The 18,341-nt window shown below is 47.3% G+C and overlaps 1 protein-coding gene across 2 annotated transcripts in view; it reads left to right on the top strand.

Annotated features, from left to right (window-relative positions):
* FBXO42 (F-box protein 42) overlaps nt 1–18,201 on the top strand; it is a 107,321-nt gene extending 89,120 nt beyond the window's left edge. For both annotated transcript variants that reach the window (XM_070778218.1, XM_019982678.2), the window contains exons 5-10: nt 8,566–8,719; nt 9,536–9,646; nt 11,370–11,466; nt 11,948–12,004; nt 12,802–12,918; nt 13,452–18,201. In XM_070778218.1, the coding sequence (XP_070634319.1) occupies nt 8,566–8,719; nt 9,536–9,646; nt 11,370–11,466; nt 11,948–12,004; nt 12,802–12,918; nt 13,452–14,567 (1,652 nt within the window). In that variant the 3' untranslated portion in view covers nt 14,568–18,201. The remainder of the gene's footprint in view (nt 1–8,565; nt 8,720–9,535; nt 9,647–11,369; nt 11,467–11,947; nt 12,005–12,801; nt 12,919–13,451) is intronic.
* The last annotated feature ends 140 nt before the right edge of the window (nt 18,202–18,341 follow it).

An 18,341-nucleotide genomic window follows, 5' to 3' on the forward strand; every position in this document is an offset into this window, starting at 1 on the left:
CTCCTCCTGCCCCCAGTCCCTCCCAGCATCAGAGTCTTTTCCAATGAGTCAACTCTTCGCATGAGGTGGCCAAAGTACTGGAGTTTCAGCTTTAGCATCATCCCTTCCATAGAAATCCCAGGGCTGATCTCCTTCAGAATGGACTGGTTGGATCTCCTTGCAGTCCAAGGGACTCTCAAGAGTCTTCTCCAACACCACAGTTCAAAAGCATCAATTCTTTGGCACTCAGCCTACTTCACAGTCCAACTCTCACATCCATACATGACCACAGGAAAAACCATAGCCTTGACTAGACGGACCTTTGTTGGCAAAGTGATGTCTCTGCTTTTCAATATGCTATCTAGGTTGGTCATAACTTTCCTTCCAAGGAGTAAGCGTCTTTTAATTTCATGGCTGTAATCATCATCTTCAGTGATTCTGGAGCCCAGAAAAATAAAGCCTGACACTATTTCCACTGTTTCCCCATCTATTTCCCATGAAGTGGTGGGACCGGATGCCATGATCTTCGTTTTCTGAATGTTGAGCTTTAAGCCAACTTTTTCACTCTCCACTTTCACCTTCATCAAGAGGCTTTTTAGTTCCTCTTCACTTTCTGCTATAAGAGTGGTGTCATCTGCATATCTGAGGTTATTGATATTTCTCCCGGCAATCTTGATTCCAGCTTGTGCTTCTTCCAGCCCAGCGTTTTTCATGATGTACTCTGCATATAAGTTAAATAAGCAGAGTGACAATATACAGCCTTCATGCACTCCTTTTCCTATTTGGAACCAGTCTGTTGTTCCATGTCCAGTTCTAACTGTTGCTTCCTGACCTGCATACAGGTTTCTCAAGAGGCAGGTCAGGTGGTCTGCTATTCCCATCTCTTTCAGAATTTTCCACAGTTTATTGTGATCCACACAGTCAAAGGCTTTGGCATAGTCAATAAAGCAGAAATAGATGTTTTTCTGGAACTCTCTTGCTTTTTCCATGATCCAGCGGATGTTGGCAATTTGATCTCTGGTTCCTCTGCCTTTTCTAAAACCAGCTTGAACACCAGGAAGTTCACGGTTCACATATTGCTGAAGCCTGGCTTGGAGAATTTTCAGCATTACTTTACTAGTGTGTGAGATGAGTGCAATTGTGCGGTAGTTTGAGCATTCTTTGGCATTGCCTTTCTTTACTTGGACGCAGTCTCAAAAACGGAATGATCTCTGTTTGTTTCCAAGGTAAACCATTCAGTATCACAGTAATCCAAGTCTGTGTCCCAACCAGTCATGCTGAAGAAGCTGAAGTTGAACGGTTCTAGGAAGAACCTACAAGACCTTCTAGAACTGTCACCCAAAAAAGATGTCCTTTTCATCATAGGGGACTGGAATGCAAAAGTAGGAAGTCAAGAGATACCTGGAGTAATGGGCAAATTTGGCCTTGGAGTACAGAATGAAGCAGGGCAAAGGCTAATAGAATTTTGCCAAGAGAACGCACTGGTCATAGAAAACACTGTCTTCCAACAACACAAGAGAAGACTCTACACATGGACATCACCAGATGGTCAGCACCGAAATCAGATTGATTCTATTCTTTGCAGCCAAAGATGGAGAAGCTCTATACAGTCAGCAAAAACAAGACTGGGAGCTGACTGTGGCTCAGATCATGAACTCCTTATTGCCAAATTCAGACTTAAATTGAAAAAAGTGGAGAAAACCACTAGACCATTCAGGTATGACCTAAATCAAATCCCTTATGATTGTACAGTGGAAGTGAGAAATAGATTTAAGGGACTAGATCTGATAGAGTGCCTGAAGAACTATGAACGGAGATTCACAAGAAGCAGTGATCAAGACCATCCCGAAGAAAAAGAAATGCAAAAAGGCAAAATGGTTTTCTGAGGAGGCATTGTAAATAGCTGTGAAAAGAAGAGACGTGAAAAGGAGAGAAGGAAAGATATACCCATTTGAATGCAGACTTCCAAAGAACAGCAAGGAGAGATAAGAAAGCCTTCCTCAGTGATCAATGCAAAGAAATAGAGGAAAACAATAGAATGGGAAAGACTAGAAATCTCTTCAAGAGATACCAGGGGAACATATCATGCAAAGATGGGCTCAATGAAGGACATAAATGGTATGGACCAAACAGAAGCAGAAGATATTAAGAAGAGGAGGCAAGAATACACAGAAGAACTGTACAAAAAAGATCTTCACAACCCAGGTAACCTTGACAGCATGATCATTCATCTAGAGCCAGACATCCTGGATGTCTGTGGGCCTAAGTCAAGTGGGCCTAAGGAAGCTTCACTACGAACAAAGCTAGTGGAGGTGATGGAATTCCAGTGGAGCTATTTCAAATCCTAAAAGATGATGTTGTGAAAGTGCTGTACTCAATATGCCAGCAAGTTTGGAAAACTCAGCAGTGAGCACAGGACTGGAAAAGGTCAATTTTTATTCCAATCCCAAAGAAAGGCAATGCCAAAGAATGTTCAAACTATTGCACAGTTGCATTCATCTCACACGCTAACAAAATGATGCTCAAAATTCTGCAAGCCAGGCTTCAACAGTATGTGAAGCATGAACATCCAGATGTTCAAGCTGGATTTAGAAAAGGCAGAGGAACTAGAGATCAAATTGCCAACATCCATTGGATCATCAAAAAAGCATGAGAGTTCCAGAAAAACATTTACTTCTGCTTTATTGACTACGCCAAATTCTTAGACTGTGTGGATCACAACAAACTGGAAAATTCTTAAAAGAGATGGGAATACCAGACCACTTCACCTGCCTCCTGAGAAATCTGTACACAGGTCAAGAAACAAGAGTTAGAACTGGACATGGAACAACAGACCGGCTCCTAATCGGGAAAGGAGTACGTCAAGGCTGTATATTTTCACCCTGCCTATTTAACTTATATGCAGAGTACATCATGCAAAATGCCAGGCTGGATGAAGCACAAGCTGGAATCAAGATTGCTGGGAAAAATATCAATAACCTCAGATATGCAGATGATACCACACTTATGCCAGAAAGCAAAGAAGAACTAAAGAGCCTCTTGATGAAAGCAAAAGAGGAGAGTGAAAAAGTTGGCTTAAAACTCAACATTCAGAAAACTAAGATCATGGCATCCGGTCCCATCACTTCATGGCAAATAGATGGGGAAACAGTGGCTGATTTTATTTTTTGGGCTCCAAAATCACTGCAGATGGTGGCTGCAGCCATGAAATTGAAAGACACTTGCTCCTTGGAAAAAAAGTTATGACCAACCAAGACAGCATATTAAAAAGCAGAGACATTACTTTGGAAACAAAGATCCATCTAGTCAAAGCTATGGTTTTTCCAGTAGTCACGTATGGATGTGAGAGTAGGACTTTAAAGAAAGCTGAGCACCGAAAAATTGATGCTTTTGAACTGTGGTGTTGAAGAAGACTCTTGAGAGTCCTTTGGACAACAGTGAGATCAAACCAGTCCATCCTGAAGCAAATCAGTCCTGAATATTCATTGGACAAGGACTGATGCTGAAGCTGAGACTCCAGTACTTTTTCCACCTGATGCAAAGAACTGACTCATTTGAAAAGACCCTGATGCTGGGAAAGATTGAAGGTGGGAGGAGAAGGGGACGACAGGATGAGATGGTTGGATGGCATCACCAACTCAGTGGGCATGAGTTTGAGTAAGCCCCAGGAGTTAGTAACAGACAGGGAGGCCTGGCGTGCTGCAGACTATGGGGTCGCAAAGAGTCAGAGATGACTGAGCGACTGAACTGAACTTTAACATCTGAATAATAAACTAGTAATAAGAAATAACAGTCTCAGTATGGAGGGGTAAAATAACTGTTTAGTCATGCATAAAATGCAGACCCCGCAATTAAACCAAGGGCTTGTTCTGTGTTGTATCAAACAGTTGAGCTTCTCGTCTGGTGCTGGGTTCTACACGAGTGGGAACTACAGCTGTGGGAAAGTGGCGTAGAAACCAAACCAGAATTGGGCATGGTTTCCCTGCTTTCCCATCCTCTTTGCAAACGTACATGAGAGGGCCTTGTAATTCTACCACTGTCTCTCATACGTGAAAATTTCTCCTGATTTCATGGGAACCTTGGGAAACATCTGAGCCAATTAGTGATTTTAGGGAATGTTAGTTCTGTGTGTAGGGTGCCTATCTCATTATCTGGTTTCCCACAAATTCCTTTTTGGCTTGTTTTGAAATGTGCTCTATTGATCGTATCTGCTGTGCGATTAGAGGCTTTAGGTATTTGGAGAAAGGAGTCTATGAGGATAACTATCGCCTCTGGGAGGAATAGGCTTAAGTAGTGTTTTTGTCTAAGTTTGACGTGGGCATATTTGGTCCTGTCGTGGTGGTCGAGGAAAACCTACTTGGAGTGACACCCTTTCTTTCTCCACTTTTGTGATACAATAATATTTGGACTGTCTAGAGGCCCAGTGGCCTCATGTTTTAAAGACAGGCCAAGGAGTATCCTAAAGAGTAGAAAACCTTCATTTATAAGTTTAATGAGGAGCCTTTCAACCATGGAAGGTCTTCTGTTGTCAGATACCCTATATTGTACAAGGTTTCCAGTGACTCATTCCATCTCGTGTCATAAGTTTTCATGAATATATGTTAAATAACGTGATACCCTTCTAGCTACTGTATGGAATGAATTGCTTGCTCATAGGTACAGTTCTTGAAAGTTTAGGACCTAATATTTTATTGAGGGCTAGTCTATATGCAGGTCAGGAAGCAACAGTTAGAACTGGACATGGAACAACAGACTGGTTACAAATAGGAAAAGGAGTACGTCAAGGCTGTATATTGTCACCCTGCTTATTTAACTTATATGCGGAGTACTTCATGAGAAATGCTGGACTGGAAGAAGCACAAGCTGGAATGAAGATTGCCGGGAGAAATGTCAATAACCTCAGATATGCAGATGACACCACCCTTATGGCAGAAAGTGAAGAGGAACTAAAAAGCCTCTTGATGAAGGTGAAAGTGGAGAGTGAAAAAGTTGGCTTAAAGCTCAACATTCAGAAAACGAAGATCATGGCATCCGGTCCCACCACTTCATGGGAAATAGATGGGGAAACAGTGGAAATAGTGTCAGGCTTTATTTTTCTGGGCTCCAGAATCACTGAAGATGATGATTACAGCCATGAAATTAAAAGACGCTTACTCCTTGGAAGGAAAGTTATGACCAACCTAGATAGCATATTGAAAAGCAGAGACATCACTTTGCCAACAAAGGTCCGTCTAGTCAAGGCTATGGTTTTTCCTGTGGTCATGTATGGATGTGAGAGTTGGACTGTGAAGAAGGCTGAGTGCCAAAGAATTGATGCTTTTGAACTGTGGTGTTGGAGAAGACTCTTGAGAGTCCCCTTGGACTGCAAGGAGATCCAACCAGTCCGTCCTAAAGGAAATCAACCCTGAATATTCATTGGAAGGACTGATGCTGAAGCTGAAACTCCAGTACTTTGGCCACCTCATGCGAAGAGTTGACTCATTGGAAAGTACCCTGATGCTGGGAGGGATTCGGGGCAGGAGGAGAAGGGGACGACAGAGAATGAGATGGCTGGATGGCATCACCGAGTCAATGGACATGAGTTTGAGTGAACTCCGGGAGTTGGTGATGGACAGGGAGGCCTGGTGTGCTGTGATTCATGGGGTTGCAAAGAGTCGGACGTGACTAAGTGACTGAACTGAACTGGGTCTATATAAAAGTTATTTTCCTTGTCTAATAATGTATGGTCATGTGTTGTGTTTTTTTTTTTTTGTAATTAAATTTGTAAATGCAAGCAATTTAAAATACTCTTTAAATTGCTTGCTTTTCTTGGGACTTTAAAGCAACAAATTAGAGGTATGTAATTTGAAAATAAGTTTTGTTGTTTTTTTAAGAATTCTGGTAAAGATATTATTTGCTTCTCAGAAGTCAGTTAAAGAGTGTTTATTGTTTAAGATAAAGAAATTGCTAAAATTCATTGACCTCTGCAGTCTCTGATCTCACCAGAAGTTTGATTGATTTGTGGACCTTGCATTAAGATAGTTGGGAGGGGAGTTGAAGACTGTTTGCTTTAAACAAATTCAAAATAGGAAATAAATAAATTTCGAACATGATAAAATTAGGGGCTGTTGGCAAAGTCAGAATACCGAATTCTTCAAGTAATACGCATTTTAAAGTGCGCAGTTTGCAGCGGACCCTGTGAGCACTACGTGCAGGACCGGCTCACGGAAAACGTGACGCAGCCGCCTGGCCTCTCGTTGCCGAACTGACTGTACACGTTGTGCCTTGACTTCTGCGTCCTCCCCGCCTCTCCTTCGTTTGTTCTTTAGGGTGATCCCCCCACCCTTTATAAACTGAGATGGAGAAGCACAGTTAACTTCTTAGTATGAGCCTGTAAAGCTGTAAAGGTAGTCAGATGCTGACGTTAAAGCTTCCATTTGTGACATAAAGCAGACCTTGGCTGAGGGGATTCTCCTATTGCTTTGGGTAAGAAGTAGAGGGAAATATTTTGGTTTTCTTTTTTTATTTTTTTTTTCCACAGGCTAATTTTCTCTAACACCCCCAAACTTAAATATTTTGGCTTTCTTAAAGGTCATATTTGAGCATTTCAGGGTTTGATTTTACTTATCGTTATATTTTACAAACACTCTCTTTTTAATTCTGTGCCTCGTCTGTCCCTCAAAGAGGTCCGTATTCTTATACTACATTTGTAATGTCTTTGAACGCAGGCTTGGTGAACATTGGTCTACCTCGCCTCATAGAGTATTGGTAATTTATTTCAAAAGGTATTACAGGAAATGCATAGCAGAAGTGAAAGAGCAAACCCCGACTAGTCTTAACATGCTAACTGTTGTTTCCAAATCGTAATTCAGTATATTTACTCCCTGGAACTTGGGACGACCTCCCTTTCACATCATTGAAGCCTCAGCTACTGTTTTATTTCTGTTGTACTTGCTTGAGCTAAATAGTTCCTCTGCCAGGAATACCCTCACCGTTTTTAATAGTGAAATGCACAGTAGTTCAGTTCTGTTCTCATAAGCGTTGAGCCCTGTAGAAAGCGGTTCTGTTAGCTGTCTCTGGCTGATTGGCCTGGTGTGAACTTCATATTATTTTGCTCTAGCAATGATAATAACAGGCACTGCTTGAAATGCCTTATATGATTTAAGTCATTAATTCTCATAGGCACTCTCTCATATGGCTATCCCTTGTTCTATTTAAACACTGCAAATAAGCATCCTTGTATCTTTTCTGTTTTCATTGGCCCCGCTTTCTCTTGAGATTAATCCCTAGAAATGGAATTTAGGATTCAAAGCATATGTACTTAAACATTTTTAATACCAACTGCTTAAAATACCTTAAAGATTCTATTTTTGTGTGTTTCCATGTTTTGCTCTTTGAGGGAACCTTGGTTTGCTGCCTGACTTTTTGACCTGGGCGCGAACCTGGGCCCTCCTGAAAGCCAGGGAGTTCCTTCAGTTAAGTTGTTACTCTTAAGTTGGATCCCACGGAAGACAGTCCCCATCTCCAGCTTCTCAACCTCAGAACTGTGTAATGGAAAGCAGTAACACAGTCTGAGCAAGGCTTTTCAAACCTTGCTCCCGTGAGCCCATTGCTGCAGGGGCGGCCAAGTTGCCTCAGTTGCTGTCAGGTTACTATGCTGCTGGGACTCTTTCTACGTACGATTCCATTTGAAAAATAGATCCTGTAGCTTTAACAACAACAAAAATAGTTTTTAATATCCCAGTATTTGCTGAGAACTGGGCAGGACAGCTTGCTTTGTCGTAAGCAAACTGCAGGTGGCAGAGTAAGGGGTTGGGGAACTTGGCGGTTGTTTCGAAGACAGACGCCCAGAAAAGTGGTGCTTCCGTGGAACACGTGTTATCCCTACAGTTTTCCAGTAAAAGCCAGATTTCTGTTGCTTTGAAATTCTGTCAGAGTAGCTCAGAGGTGCAGCCTGGGGGCCTTAGGAGCCACGCTTGGCTGCAGTGTCCTTGGAACGCTTTCACATCGAGCCTTGAAAACCCGCTTCTGGTGGTGCTAGTGAGGCCCACAGCTAGGGGCCCAGAGGCCATTTGTTACCATTTGACTTGCAGGACAAAGAAGAACTGCATTCTGCCTTCCCTTTTACTGTGGTTGGTAGCAGCAGTTACGTGTAAGTGTGCGCGCTCCTGCGTGGCTCCTGTACTGCTCTCTGTGGTCTGTTAGGCTGATTGAAGGCACGGACAGGGGAGGCGGCATTCACTGAGTGCCATCCGTGTGCCCAGCACTGCGCTTGGCGCTGTGAGGACTCTGGTTAGTGACACAGAGCGCCCTTGTGAGATGGACACGCTTATCCTGATTTCAGGTCAGCACACTAAGTAACTGAGTCTGAGAGCGACTAGGCAGCTTGGCGCTCACTCAGGTTTCTCTGCTTCCCTTATGGAAGAAGTGTGCGTTGGTGATGGCTTTCTCTCAGACCTGCAGACCCAGCTCTGCCGTCGCACTCCCTGCCGCTTTGTAGTATTGGTTCCTGTTCTGTCCCTGTCAGGAAACGGTGATCTGCAGACCGCCTGCCTGCAGCTTGTCGGGAGGTGCTGATGCTAACCATGCTGTTCTGGCTTCTCCCAGGGTCCTACCCGTCCCCCAAAGCTGGAGCGACCCTGGTCGTATACAAGGACCTGCTCGTGCTGTTTGGCGGCTGGACACGGCCGAGCCCTTACCCCCTACACCAACCAGAGAGGTTCTTTGACGAGATACACACTTACTCACCCTCTAAAAACTGGTAAGCCACAAAGACAAGATCCTTTTAATCTGGAATAGGAAGGTTTAAAATGACTGGATTCCTTATCTTTTTGTGTGTGTCCAGAAATCTCTTTGAGAATCTGTTGAAAGCTTTGGACTCTTCCCAGAAAAATAAAACTTTTTTTACTTAAGCACAAATTTTGCCTACAGTTTCAGAGGGTTTACAGGACCCTCCCTAGGACTTGAAGTTAAGCATGAGTATTCCAAAGAGAAAAGGTAGAAGACATGTTTTCCTCTTCCAAGAACAATGAATGAGCAGTTGAAGAATAGAGAGCTCTTCAGCTCTGGCTGCCAGCGCCTGGGCGCGCTGTGGATCCAGAGGACGCCGCCTGCTCTGCCCCCAGGCTGACTCCCTGTTGTTGCACAGACTCGTCTTTTTAAAATGACAGCCACCTCTGTTTCCTTGTGACGGACTGCACAGCTTCTCAGTACAGGGCTCTTGGCAGCTGCTGCTGATCAACAAATCAGGCCTGTAGAAAGAAACAGCAGGTGGTATTCCTTCAGCGAGCTAGGCTGAAGCAGCTCAGGGACGGGGTGCAGTCCCTGCCATTCTCTTCTCTCCACTCCGTGTCTGAGCCTTACCCATTGGGGGGCTGAGTGAATAGAACTTCAGCAGATCCGTAGAAAAGGCATAAGTGCCTTGTGCCATCCTGCATTTATTGTCTAACAGTTTCTCTACTGAAGGTGATAGGATTGTCATGTGAGATGGATGCCCGCTTCCTATCTTCCGTCTTAAGCACAGAAGGCCAGAGGCAGAGGCGCTGACTTCCTGACTTCCCCCGTTTCTCTGCATTAGGTGGAACTGCATTGTGACCACCCACGGCCCACCTCCCATGGCCGGGCACTCCTCTTGTGTGATAGACGATAAAATGATCGTCTTCGGCGGCTCCCTAGGATCGAGGCAGATGTGAGTACATTTGATTAGCTCACTGTCACCCTGAAGATTATCTTCAGGAAAGATTATACTCCTGGAAAGGTCAGCTAGGGCAGAAGACTAAACTAGTCAGGGTCAAGATTCCTGAGCATGGTTCCGATTAATCCAGTTAGTTATCTCACCCTGGTGTTCTGTTTTTTGGTTCTAGTCACAGACCAATAAATTGAGAAACTTGCTCCATAAAATCAGGGCTACGGGCGTCTTATATTCGATTAAATGTTTTTGTGTGTATGTGCTTTCTAAGGTGAGGCGCATCTCTATATAGACAATCTTTTAATCAAGCCCCTCAGCATAATTTATATATATTTTAATAATTGCCTTGCTGGTATAAATGTTTGTATTTGAAAAAGTTATATGAGAGTATTGCCTGGAAGACTTGCTTAACCTTGTAAAGTTGAATCATAATCAGTGAATTTTAGCAAGGATTAATGGTTAAGCTGATATGAAATATTAGATTTTTCAACCCCATATTGGCTGGGACCAAGATGTATTCTATGAATGTCATTACTTTGAATTAAGAATTAATGTTCAACATTCCTAAATTATGTTTTAAGTGTTTGATATAAATTGTAAAAAGTATTTGTTTTCAGTGTGTCTTTAATTTTAAAATAAAGCTCATTTTTCAAATGTCAAAAAAACCCCCAAAAAACAGGGCCATGTAGAATCTCAGTATTGCCTGGGGTGCGGGTTAGTTCAGTGGGGCCAGGTTCTGACGGGCCTCCACCGTGTCTGTTTCTGCCTGTGCCCTCAGAAGGCCACCTCCCAAGAAGCAGAGGACTTTTCCTTGCTCTCCTTAGGGCCCAGCTCGTGCCCCTTGGAGCTTCGGAGAAGGAGAGAGGCAGATTGGCATGAGTTGGGAGAATGGGTAGGAGCAAGAAAGCTTTCCCCGACCTGATCCTCCATGAGGTTGTCTCCTCCCCTGCAGCCCGGCAGCTCTGCCCAGAGCAGTCTGCCTGAAGTACTTCCTCTGCTTTGGCGTCAGCAGCAGGAGTGGTCACTTTACCTGCGTTTTGAAATGGCAGTTGATGGGCTGTCAGCAGTAAAACCATTCCAGACCCGACCCTCTTCTCCCTCAGGGTCCTCTGCATCTTATTTTAGAACACTCATGAAGCGGAGTGTGTGAGCTCTACCCTCCAGGTCAGAGGGTTAGGGCTTAAGGTCCTGGGGTTCTCACTCCTGTGTCCCTGTGGGTGAGTGAGTGCCCTTAGAGAGGGGCCACAGTACAGGGACTGCGTGGAGGAGCCTGTCCTGGCCATGCTGGTCCTCTGAGGGCTGGAGACGCTGATTTGTCCTTGACAAGAGCTGCAGCTTCCATTAGCCGTGGTGAATTACCTTTTGTGGCCAAGGTCGATAAGTCTTTATCTCCTAGACAGTGGTAGAACTGCCTTCTGAATAATTTTGCTCTCTTCCTTGTGGGTTTTGCCTTTGAAAGACTGTATCACAGCTAGTAGCTATCTCCTGCTATCACCAATTAAGTAACTCTTACTTTAGTTGCTGTTTGGCTACAGACATGACTCAAATGCGGCCTTATGGGTCAATGGAAAGAGCAAGGTCTGAAAGTCTCCTTTCCTGTGGTGGAGTGCTGACTGCGAGCGTGGCGTTGTGGGAGAACCCTGAAGAGCGTCACTTCCTCCGGGCTGGCTCCCGTGGCCCCGGGCGTGCCCGGCTCCCTCACCCTTGTGTCCTTGTCTTACAGGAGCAGTGACGTCTGGGTGCTGGACCTCGAGCAGTGGGCATGGTCCAAGCCCAGCATCTCCGGGCCCAGTCCTCATCCCCGAGGCGGCCAGTCTCAGGTGCTCAGGAGTTAAGATAACTATTCAGCAAGCCCTGTAGCGTCTGTCAGTTAGGACAGGAGAGGGAGGAGGGAGCCAGGTAAGGGGCCAGCACGCACAGGCCAAGGAGAGTTTACCGTTCACTTTTGCTGGCATTTACTCTTCAACTTCTAATGGGTTATAATTATTTTTGTTGGCTTCATACTGTGCCTCTCCCCAGAGCGTTTACTTTGCTTTTTTATTTTCTGAGAGAACCCTGCATTGTACGTGGTTGGCGCTCGTGTGTTAATAGTATTTAATCAACAGAGAGTTCACGCAGATGAATCATCAGTAGTTTGTTTACCAGGATCAGAACTGACGTGGTTTGGGGGACTGGGGAGCCTGTGGTGAATAGAATGCTGTCATTTGGGCTCCAGGTAGACTGTTTTCATATACCACTGAGGTAGCGGAGGTCGGACGCCTGTGTCTTTGTAGGTTTATTTTAAATTTCTTCCTCTCCCAGATCGTCATAGATGATGCAACTATTTTAATCCTTGGAGGGTGTGGCGGTCCCAACGCTGTGAGTATGGCTGGTGCGGCGTTCCCATGCACACGCCGCTGAGCTTTCAGAACCTGCTTCCCCTGTCTCACCTTGTAAAACTGCAAGGCCCTTTCTGTAGCGTTTTCATTTAGAAAATACCTTTTCCACTCTGGATATATAGCCTCTGTATTTTCCGGCCCTTTCTCCACTCTTTTGGGGAGAAGGGGGGAAGCTCTTCATTAGAGACGTTTATCTCTTAAATGTTCATATCTACAGTCTTCCTGGAGAAGGCAATGGCACCCCACTCCAGTGTTCTTGCCTAGAGAATCCCAGGGACGGGGGAGCCTGGTGGGCTGCTGTCTCTGGGGTCGCACAGAGTCGGACACGACTGGAGCGACTTGGCATAGTCTTCCTTCTCCCACTGAGTCTTCAGGCTATGCTGTTTGCTGCTGTCGTTTTTTACAAAGAGGGGTGAGAGAGAAAAGTAAGTTGGTAGTGGCCAGAACTCACATGAAATTTATTTAAGAATGCAGGTTCAGACATTGTGGATATGCCTTATCTAGTACCCTTTCTATCAGTGTGCACACACACACACACATAAAACCACAGGCAAGATTCAAAACCACGTTGCTTCACGGGGCCCCAAGTGCAGTTTGATGTGCCCGGCCAGCGGTCATACACGAATGAATGAATGGCCAGCGCGTTTGCTCTGCGTCCTGAAGCGCTCGCACGCTCTTGTGACGACCGTGCAGCTGGGAGATCGCGGCTCTGCGTGTGTGTGTGTGGCTTGTAGCCTGTGCCACACCTGAGCCCTGCTGCTGTTGCTTCTCTTGCAGCTGTTCAAGGATGCTTGGTTGCTGCACATGCACTCAGGTCCCTGGGCCTGGCAGCCGCTCAAGGTGGAGAATGAAGACCACGGGGCCCCAGAATTGTGGTGCCATCCAGCTTGCCGGGTGAGTGGAAAGCCGGCGGGCCAGCAGAGGGAGAGGTCCTGAACTCTAAAGCCAGATTAACTCGTCAGATTGCCAAGCAACTTCGTATGGGAACTGAAAACACCCTGATGTCCCGAGAGGTGGACACTGACCGCAGCTCTTCAGGCATTTCTCACACACGTGAGCCACCGGGCAGAAAACCTATGTGGGGCCCACCCGTCCCTCAGGCACCCCAGCTTCAAGCACCTCTGTCTGCAAAACTTGCCCCAGGTCCCCCACACAAATACTCGTTCTTCCCTTTACCCCTATTCTGCAGACATGATTCAAGTGATAGCACATGTCTCACGATACCAGCTTTATCAACCACTTTATACAACCAAACACTTTATATATAGAAATTATCCCATCTGTCCTGGAGGGCAGGCTGCATTCTTTTCATCTTTGTAGGGATCTCAGACACCTACAGAACGCCTGGCCCATCCCCGACGCTCATGGTAAAATGTTTGATAGCTGAATAAATGATCAGAGCTGAGCGCAGGTCTTCTGTCTTCCAGGTCGGGCAGTGTGTGGTGGTCTTCAGCCAGGCGCCTAGTGGGCGAGCACCGCTTAGCCCCAGCCTGAACTCCCGCCCATCACCCATCAGTGCCACCCCTCCAGCCCTGGTTCCTGAAACCCGAGAGTACCGCTCGCAGTCTCCCGTGAGGAGTATGGATGAAGCACCCTGTGTTAACGGCCGCTGGGGAACCCTGAGGCCCAGAGCGCAAAGGCAGACCCCCTCCGGTTCCCGAGAAGGAAGCCTTTCCCCAGCCAGGGGCGATGGCTCGCCTGTCCTGAACGGTGGGAGTTTATCTCCGGGATCGGCAGCTGTAAGTGGCTCTTCCTTGGACAGCCCTGTGCAGGCTGTGTCTCCAAGCACCCCGTCCACCACTGAAGGGTATGACCTGAAAATGGGGCTCTCCCTGGCCCCTCGACGAGGATCACTCCCCGATCAGAAAGATCTAAGGTTAGGGTCAATAGATCTGAATTGGGACCTGAAAGCTGCTTCCAGTGGCAATCACGTGGATGGCGTGGGCAGCAGGACAGCGGGGGGCAGCTTGCGACACCCTCCCGAGCAGACGAACGGTGTGCACACCCCGCCGCACGTGGCCAGCGCCCTCGCGGGAGCCGTTTCCCCGGGCGCCCTGCGCCGCAGCCTGGAAGCCATCAAAGCGATGTCGTCCAAAGGTCCCCCCGCCTCCGCAGCACTGAGCCCTCCCCTGGGGTCTTCTCCAGGCTCCCCCGGGAGCCAGAACCTGGGCAGCGGAGAAGCAGTGCCCGTCCCCCGCCCCGGGCCCGCGCAGGGAGATGGACACGCCCTGCCCCCCATCGCCCGCCGCCTGGGCCACCACCCTCCACAGTCCCTGAACGTGGGCAAGCCCTTGTACCAGAGCATGAACTGCAAGCCCATGCAGATGTACGTGCTGGACATCAAGGACACCAAGGAGAAGGGGCGCGTCAAGTGGAAAGTGTTTAATAGCAGCTCTGTGGTTGGGCCTCCCGAGACCAGCCTGCACACCGTGGTACGAGGCAGGGGCGAGCTCATCATATTTGGAGGACTCATGGACAAGAAACAGAATGTGAAGTACTATCCAAAAACAAACGCCTTGTACTTTGTGCGAGCAAAGAGATAATATGTTCTAAAACCTTTCCCCTTTCTGTGGCTTTTAATTTGGAATTTTCCAGCGTGCAAGCATTTGGACTGAGAACTGAGGAAACAAAGGACAAAATTACTCTCATAAACCAAACCCCAGTTCCCAGCCTCACTCACTCCAGGCTGGGATCAGATCTCCATTAAGACAAAAAAATTATATAAATCTATAAAGAAATATTATATAGCCAACTCTGTTCACAAAGAGGGAGAGAGCTCCATCCTGGTTCAGATAAAATTGTTGCTGTGTTTTAGCAGAGGCTCTGCCTCCTTTTTCTACTTTACTGGTAACTAGACCAAGAATTTAGGGAACAGATTAATACCAGAACCTTCCTACAGAAACTGAAGAGCCACCTGTAAATCTTATTTGGCCTTCTCAGAGTTAGATAAAGAAAGGGCACGCATAAAATGTACAAGCAGAGGTTTCCGATCACAGGCTGTCGGTGCTGGCAGGTACAGTGACGTGTAGCAGTCTGCTCTCCGCCCGCAGAGGACCTGTGACCGCTGCTCTCTGCAGTGATGCCCTCTGCCCAGCCCTCTTCTGCCCGTTGGGACTGAGGAAATTCCCCAGTGGGATCCGCTGCACGTGCGCCAGGGTCATCGTGAAACAGCGTTCACGCAGCAGCGCCTGTTTGCTGCTCCCTCCATGTCTTAGAGAACACTCTGGGGTCTGATTGTGGAGTTTTCTAATAGTCATATTTCATCGCAGTTTCCAAAATCTGTATTTGTTCTCTTTTTCTTCCCCTTAAAACCTGGCGCTCAGAGGCCGCCTTTTCTATTTACAGCTGCTGTTCTCCCCTCCTCCCTCCCCCACCCTCTTTTTCTTTGATATGTGAAATTTTTTAAGCCCTAAAACCTTTGTCACTTTCTTTTACTAGGTTTGGGTGTCCAGAGAAATCTCTTAGAAATATTTCTGGAACCCTTTTTCTCGAGTCACTAGGGGACCAGCAGGGAGCTCTGAGATACCAATACCATGAGAAATCCTTGATGCGCAGAAAGGACTGTGGGCTGCTTTTTATTTCCAAAGCACATTGGACACACCCATCCATGTTTATAGACTTGATCTTGGAAGAGCAGTTCCTTCCAGAAGGGTTTTCGCCCCCGCTTGTGGCATGCATTCTTCTGCCTGGCTGTGGACTGGTGCTTGGGTTCTCTGAAGCATGGCTGACCTCAGGGCAGCTCTTTCTTTGTCTTGCTCACCTGTCGCCCAAACAAGGCTTGGGTTTTCACTTTCATGTCATTTCTGAGATAACATTTCCAACCAGAGCAGTGCTGGTGGGGTGGGGGGCGGGGGGTTGCCAGTCTCTAAACCATGACCCGGAGAAACATGCATCATTCTGGAGGTTTCTCATCAGGAGAAGAGGGTTATTTTGCCTGCAGGCTTTGAATTCGTTTCTCAGCCCCGCTCTCCCCAATTTCTTGTCGGCCTTTCCCAAGCCGAAGCGTGCTGCAGCTGGCCCTGGGTCCTGGCGCCAAGCCAGCTCTCAGCAGCCTGTCTGATAAGTGTGCTTTCTCCTGTTACATCATGTTAAATCCTTTCCCCTAGCCTTTAGCTTTTACAATGTGGTCTTGGTGGGAAAGCGCCCTTGGTGCCAAGCCCGGGAAAGGGCCAGCTCACGGGGAGGGGTGCCTCTGCGTGCTCCCTAGGGTGAGGAAACTGCCATGCGCCTGCTGACCATGGTGTCCAGCTGCTCACAGCTCAGCACTTAGCTTCCCAGACTCTCTACCCTGGGCCTGTTGCCAGGCCTTCTTTGGCAAAGACCGTTAGATCGTGCGGGGTTCCTTATTCACAAGAGAAGGCTAGCCTAGAAGATTAGCAATTTCAGCGTTGCTGCTGCTGCTGAACCTTGTTTATGACACTGCATCTGTGCATGGACAGTGCCTCCAAACTCACTGAGTTCCTACTTAAATATAAAGTATTTGGAAGCCTGAAAGTTCTGAGTCTCAACTTGGTGATCTTTCCCTCTGTCCCGGGGCCTTCCTAAGCCGCTGTTAACCTGTTGATTCCTTCCACTGTCCCCAAGTAGGCAGGCAGCAGAGCTGATGATCCTCGTAGAAAGGAGCCTGGCTCCTTGGAACTGCGTGGCATCCCAGGATCACCCACACCGCTCGGAACCAGACTGCTTACAACTCCTTTAAGAAAGCTCTGCCTCTGCCGCCCCCGCGGCGTTGGTCCCGCTGGCTCTTGGGCACTGTGGGCGTGCGTCCGGGGAGAGCGAGGCGGCACAGCCCAGGTGGCCGCCTCCTGGGTGCGGGGGGGCTCCGGGCGTCCCGGCTGAGGGGGCCGTTTCCGCGCTGCCGCGGACGCTTCAGTCAGATCCGGCTGAACCACCGCTCCGCTTTTGACACGATGCCAATTTTGTCTTAAGATTCACTGAGGAAACTGAGACGGAATATTTTTTTAAACCCTCAGGAGCACCTAAAGTAAATATTTATCAGTATTTAAGTATTTAAGATACATTTTGTCTCTACTTGAAGCTTTAACCCCTTCCGTTCCTGCAAGTGTGCCTTGGCAGCCCCCCACCGTCACGTTGACGTCACCGGCCACCACACTGACTTCGTGAGAGGTTTAGTCTCTTCCTTTCCTTCTGAACAGAGCTCCCTGTTTGCTCATTTTGCAGGCTGCGCAGCAGAGAGGGCTCACATTTTCGCTCATACTTCTGCCCTGCTTCTGTGTTTTGGTGGTGGGTTCCAAAAACCACCCCCTCCCCACTGCACCCACCCCACTCTTTTGGGAGCACAAATTTGATGTCAGAACAAGCTTAACTTTCAGTTGTAAAGCAATCCTGGGTTTCCTTTCCTCCCAGCCCTCTACAGATTGATTTGGTTTTAACGCTTGAGTTTAATATCAAGAGCTGAAACCACGAACTACCCTAGGAACCATGCTGAAACTCTTTAAAAGAAGAAGAGGAAGAAGGAAGAAAAGCAACTCTTAAGTCTGGGCTTCAGAGGACAGAAAGCCTCCAACTAATGGAGAACAAGGGGATGCTTTCCTTCCATTTCACTTGATCTTTCTGGGTTTCCTTCTGCATCGCTTCTTTCCTTCCCCTTGAGAGTGACGTTCCTGGTTGGTTGGTTGGTTTGTCTGTCCTCGTCCTTGTGGTGGTCCTGGCATGGTGACGCTCTGCTTTGCATTATCTGTGGTCTCTTACCAGTGCACACGTCAGTGGGGGGGGATCTGAACACACCCAGGGGCAAGGCAGCCGGACTTGCAGGCCCGCACCCCAGGTAGCCTCCCCATGAGCTGCAGAAGGCATGTTCTGCACGGTCACCAGTAAGCGGTGGCTCCCTCCACCGTGTTCGTTGTCAGAGGAAAGCGCCCCTTAGGCGCTGGCGCCGCTGTGCTGTCCGCTCGCTCTCTCCCCTCCCACAACCAGGGTTCCCATCAGCGCACGCGTGCTGTGCCCTGATGAAGCTGGTGCTGAGTGACGTTTCCCACGCGACTCAGGGGTCCTGGGTGGCTTATGCTGAGATGATCACTGTAGGCACATAACAGTGTAGGAATGAAAAATGGATTTGATTTCATTGATATTTAAATCTCGTCGATTTTATTTTTTGTTAATGTTTTCCCCCGATGACTTTTTAGCGATTTAACAAATAAAACAAAATGGACCGAATTGTCTAAACTGTTTCATTAGTATAAAAGAAAGAAAGCAAGCCATGATGAAAAGCAGTTGGAGACTGGAGTTGGAAGCAAAGTAGTGGGAAAGATACTCTTCCTCCAGGAGGGTGGCCCGCCCCCAAAGCCATCATGTAA

Source organism: Bos indicus, chromosome 2, assembly GCF_029378745.1.
Source record: "Bos indicus isolate NIAB-ARS_2022 breed Sahiwal x Tharparkar chromosome 2, NIAB-ARS_B.indTharparkar_mat_pri_1.0, whole genome shotgun sequence".
Classification (NCBI taxonomy): Eukaryota; Metazoa; Chordata; class Mammalia; order Artiodactyla; family Bovidae; genus Bos; species Bos indicus.